The 5,932-nt window shown below is 36.6% G+C and overlaps 1 protein-coding gene across 2 annotated transcripts in view; it reads right to left on the reverse strand.

Annotated features, from left to right (window-relative positions):
- CCDC132 (coiled-coil domain containing 132) overlaps positions 1-5,932 on the reverse strand; it is a 130,228-nt gene that overhangs the window by 12,348 nt on the left and 111,948 nt on the right. For both annotated transcript variants that reach the window (XM_011998265.1, XM_011998266.1), the window contains 3 exons: positions 3,768-3,916; positions 2,572-2,668; positions 1,347-1,505 (listed from right to left, as the gene is read on the reverse strand). In XM_011998265.1, the coding sequence (XP_011853655.1) occupies positions 1,347-1,505; positions 2,572-2,668; positions 3,768-3,916 (405 nt within the window). The remainder of the gene's footprint in view (positions 1-1,346; positions 1,506-2,571; positions 2,669-3,767; positions 3,917-5,932) is intronic.

Consider the following 5,932-nt stretch of genomic DNA (forward strand, 5'->3'; position numbering starts at 1 on the left):
AAAAAAAAAAAAAAAAAAGGGGGTATCATTATTTATAAATCACATTTGTCTTTTACATTCCAAATGAAAATTTGCAATTGAAATCTCCTGGGTGCTCTAGAAACCAAGTTATTGCTTTGATTATCTTTCAAGGTCAATAATCTCTGAATTCCAGAGTGGAAAATATAGAGCACCCTTGGTGTCACTCCACGCTAAGATCTCTATGGAAACTCCTAGCAATTGCTTACTGATGTTGGCATGATTAGTCCCGGAGTCTGGAGACAGCCTCACGGTCTTCAACCTAGGCCTCCGAAGGGGACCATAAATTGCTGGGAGTTGGTGACTGAAGAAACTCCATTACCATCTCCATTTTAAATCTACGGTTCTGTTCATTGGTTCTCAGATGTCCTAGGCTCTTATCTGTTGACTTGGTCTAAGCAGGTAAGAATGATTGTGTAAATGAGATTAAAGTGAGGAGGTTAAGAAGGGACATTTTTCTTTTCAGTTACAAAAATGAAAAAATTTTTTCTGAAAGTTACTTTCATTTTCTCAGATGCTCTTTCCACACCTTATTTCCTTACTTCCCGCAGGCCTCATCTCCAGTCTCACCTTATCAGGGTCCTTCTCCGAGCATGACAAATACATGGTCTTCCTCTTCCACCCACATCCTGTCATTCTTTGTCTCTCTTCAGATGATTTTGGTTTTTTTCACAGCATTATTCATCATCTGACATTATATCTCAATTTATCTCTTTACTGCTATCTCTGCCCTGGCATGTAAATTCCTTGAGGGCACATAAGTTCCCGAATTCACAGCTATACTGCCAGCACTTCTATCAGTGTGTGGCACATGCCAGGTGATCTACAGGTATCTATTCATGCATAAGTGAAAAAAAAAAACCACAATTCTTTCCAGGAAACGTATACACACAGGTCACTGACTCCAAAGAGGTGTTTGTATGACACACTGCAAAAGTAGTGTGATTTTCTACTCGGAATAATCAGAGGCATGGTCTCTTGCTAATGAATATTATGCTAAACTACAGAAATAATTTCTAATTAAACTGAAATATCTTCTTGTCATTATAGTGATGGCTACTGAGATTACATAATATGAAAGTCAGCCACGACATACAACAATTCAAAATGGGAAACTAGTGAACAAAGCTAAAAAAGTCTATGATGTATTCTTAGATCTAATAGAAGACAAATTCAGAAAATAAGCCTATTTCAATTCAGGGTCTTTAATACCATAATGCTAGAAATGTGGTAATAACTATAATCTTACTATTTTAGAGCAACTGCAATAAAGGAACACTTCTCTTAGTAGATTGATCTTTAGCAAAGGTGTTTCCCAGAACACTTGCCTTTAATAGTGCATCTACATATATGTTGTGCTGTGACATAATTTCTTTTACATCCCATTTCACATTAGCCATGAGGAGCAGCATCTGTTCATAATCAAGGGCTTTACCAGCCACAATCCAGTAAATTGGTTTGCGTAGTTCACTGGCAGTTGAGACTGTCTGAAATAAATTTCACAGAAATGGAAACAATTATTTTCTAAAAGTATCATATTGATAAAGAATACTTGCCCCTGTTTCCAGTATATATCATATCTGAAAATAAAACACTGTATATTTGGAGATTTAAATTACAAAAATGTTTTAAATATTTGAGTGAAGGCAAAGGCCTTACTCAAAACATAATTTTGAGACATTCAATAAACTTGAAGCCATTGACACTGCAACTGTAAAAGAACTAGGGCTCTTCATTGGAGCCTAGCAATTACTTCTCAAATTCTTCTACTTCTCTCCATTTCCACTCCCACTACATGATGTCAGGATTCCACCATCTCTCCCCTGCAATACTGTAGCAGCCTTCAAATTAGTTTTCCTGTCTCTAGGACTGCCGTCTACAGTTCCTTCTTCACAATGCCCCCAGAAAACTCTTTCTAAAACACAAATCCAGCCATGCCACTCACCTGTTTCAAACCCTCCAGGAGCTTCCATGCCCTCCAAATGAAGTCCAACTCCTGAAGCAGGGTGCTTTATATGCCAGTGGCTCCTGCTGATTGCCCCAGCCATCTTTCTCATTCCCAGACCTCCTCCCTACTCCAACGAGCTTTCCTCAGCTGTTCGCATGCACCATGCTCTTTCTCACGGGTCTTCACATATGCCATTCCCTTTGTCTAGAACCCATCCCTCATTCACCCTCTCTACCTTGCTGGTCCAGTTTAAACATTACTTCCTCTAGACAGCCTTTCTAGATAACCTTCTCCCACCCAGAGCCTCTCCTGTCCTCCACTCTGGGTTAAATACCCTCATGGCACTTTCCCCTTACCACAGTACTTATCATGCTTTATTTTAATAGTTTTAACTGGTGCTTTCTCTCTCACTAGTCTAAAAGTTACATGAGGTGCTCAATAGTATGTATTTAACACAGGAATTCATGAGTGAATAAATCAACACTCTATCTGGCTCTCCTGGGTTTTCAAGACTGACTTCTAGTTAAACAAACAAACAAACAAATCTAAATAATCTGTGTCCTATCTTGCTCACAGTTGAAATGACATACAAGACGATATCTGACCTGAGAATAGAACTGCTGAAGAAAGGGCTTTTTGACTGCAGGCATCACAGCATCCAGATGCGGCTGAAGGAACTCAAACTGTTCAGCCAAGAATACCCTAAAGGGAATAAATAACCCACTGTGTAAACAAATTGTGTAGGATTTAGAGCCTGTCATGTTTTCATATAAGTATTTTTTTAACATTTCTGAGCAAAACTTTAACAATAAAAATTACTTTCCACTTTAGTGGATGACCCTGTAATACCACTTGACATGTTCATTTATAATCTACACAATAAATAATGCTGAGTTTATGACAGAATGGAAGTTTAAGAGAAAGAAAAGCAACTTCAAAGGAGCCAAGCAGCTTACGATGAGGTGTAGGGTCATGTGCTTCAAATGTAAGATGTGAGCCCAGAGTAGCAGGTTGAAAAAAGAACACAAGGGTATTTTTTAAAGGATTTCTTTTAAAGATCTCATTCAGTTATATACAACAGACTCTTGAAATCTCAGATTTAATATCTGACACTTTTAATATCTGACACTTTTCAGAAGTAACCCCAACATTTCTAATAGGCAGCAAACTGTAACTTGGCTAAGTATCACAAATGAACGACAGGTGCCAGAGGCTGGATACAGGAATGGGAGTCAGTGGGCTGGTGAAGGAGCCTGGACTACTGCCTGCAGATGCGCTGCATCCAGGCACTGTCTTTTTCTGCTTTTTGTTATTAATGCAAAAACTCTTACGTTATATTGGACTACATTTTATAGAAATGCAGAAGTTATATGCGTTAATTGTATTAATAACTCTGGGGATTTATAAAGGTCAGGAAGCATTCTTATTGATGTCAAGGGTCAATTATACTTAGCACTAAACTGACAATGCAATTACAGCTTCTCCTAGGATCATGAGTCATCAATAGGAAAATATGAAGCATAGTATAACGCTTCCTAAAGCTATACTTAAAGCGTGGATCATGTTGTTAAAGACTGAAAATTAAAAGATTTCCTTCTTTCCATTTCTATAACTGAAAACCAACCATGCAGTTTAAAAAATCAATTGGTAATCTGTGTTAGAATATACCTGTCAGAAACATATAAGTGACATTTAGAAGTGGTAGATGTATGCAGCTAACTAGAAGTCTAATTAAACAATGCTTACTTTTATAAACTTTCTTAAATATTTAATGGCAATGCAACTGTTTTGAACAACTTACAAGGATTCTGTGGCTACAACTCTTTCTGCCAACCCATACAATGTATCCCCAGATGTCAAAACCACCAGGTGACTGAGGTGTGGACTTGGCACCTTCTCCTTTCTTTCTTCTGCTGCTGTGAGTGTGGCAGTAGGATCAGCAGAAACTTCCTGAAAATACAATACATATATAACCTGGAATAACAAATCTAACAGTAATAAATCACGTGATTTTGACATAACTAGAATTAAAATTAAAATACTCTTGGGGCATACGTTAATTACATTTAGATTAAGTTCTTTTTACCCTGCTGTCATGTTTTGTAACTATTGGAACCTTCTTTTTAATCCTAATTGACAATGAGCCTATATAATATCATCCAAATCTAAATGCTACCATCTGTGCATGACCTAAAGTCTGTCAACACAAGGACTCTTTATGAATTGACAGATGTTTCATAGCAACAATAGTGAGATGGCCCTCAAGAACTTGTAAATGAGAGAAATATGATTACTCCTTGAGAACCACACTGATAAAATCCAAAATTATGGTTTGATTAACCATCTCGCACCCAAATTTTAATGAAGTTTACCTTGGTATATAATCTCAAGGAGGCAAGACTAGAATGAAGTTATAAACTGGAACAGAGCCAAATGTATTGTATATATCTGGGGACAGACTACTGATAAGAAGGAAGATGGTCAATGTGAACAAAGGAAAGGGATACCCAGGAAGCAGGATGTGCCAGGCCCTTCAGCACTGTCCAGGAGAGAACCACTGATTCAGGTATACAGCCATGTAGTCAATAGGAGTGATGCAGTCTAATTTGTGGTCAGGAAAACTCATCAGACTTCAAATTTCTCAGTTTTACTTTCATCTGATGATATACTCACTAGAAATCTTCTCATTACTAATTTACCTTTCTAGGTATTCTGATGCCAGGCAAGGAGTGCCTTGGATATGAGTTATGTACATTCTTTGACTTCATATAAACATACCCTATATTGTAAACAAACAGGTTGGCAAAGGAAGAGTTTCAAAGATACACTTACTCAACTTCTCCTCAATACATAGCAAGGGACTCATTTTTTACTAAGCTCTTAGCAAACAGTTAAAAAAACAAAAACACACTTCAACTCACAGGCATACTGGCCATCTTTTTTTGCCAGGAGGGTGGGAATATCTTGAGATCATGGGTAAAGATGCACAAGGCTGGCTACCTGAAGGAGCTGACAGAGTACCAGAAGACTGCCAGCTCAAGAGTTACCAATCACTCCAAATATTTCAATATTTAACTTAATATAAACTTATTTCAGTGAATAAGTTTCCCTTTGTACAGAGAACATGAAAGAAGGCTGTTTAGAATACTGACATCATCATAAGAGTTATTTGAATAGTTGCCGCATTACACGTCAGAGAAAGAGACTTTCAATTATTGTTTTCTGGAGCACAAAGGAGAGAGGTCAAGGCAGTGAGACTGTAGGAATCTTAATGTTACTGATGACAGTATAATCCAGAGTCACTTCACTGTGAAGGTCATTAAGAACTTTTATAACCAAATATATTTCTAATAACAATGAGCTTGAATTACAAATGTTCATTATACTTTTAGTTTAAGTATAGAGTTTTGCAGTACTGACATGGCAACAAACTCCATTCATTACATTTTGAAAAAAAATTTCATGAGAGAAATTTACAAAAAGAAAAAAAATAGAATAAAAGCTATGTAAGTTAAGCAATAGCTCATAGTACAAAAGTGCAGCTATGTTTTTTAAAGTTAACCTGAATACAAGTTAACCCCTGCCCCCACTCAAAGTTTTAAAATGTTGATTGAACCATAGAATGACAGAGTTAGAAGAGATGCTAAACATTATATAATACAACCCCTGCAGTTTATGTACTACTTTCAGTGTGGAAAACACTCCATGGTTATCTCTATTATGGAGTTTAAAGGTGAGAACATATGAGTAGGCAGATAGCAAAACTAAATGTTTAAATGCAAAATAGCTTTAAAAGAACCTCAAAGAAAATTTAGCACAAAATTGGATGTAAACACATCTAATAGTGTACAATATATAAAGCCAGATTACTTTTTAAAGCAACTTTATAGTAACGAATCTCCAATTATTTTCCATATGAATAAATGAGACATCAAATGCATACATATAATTTACTCCTATAAATTT

Source organism: Mandrillus leucophaeus, unplaced genomic scaffold (assembly GCF_000951045.1).
Source record: "Mandrillus leucophaeus isolate KB7577 unplaced genomic scaffold, Mleu.le_1.0 Scaffold565, whole genome shotgun sequence".
NCBI lineage: Eukaryota > Metazoa > Chordata > Mammalia > Primates > Cercopithecidae > Mandrillus > Mandrillus leucophaeus.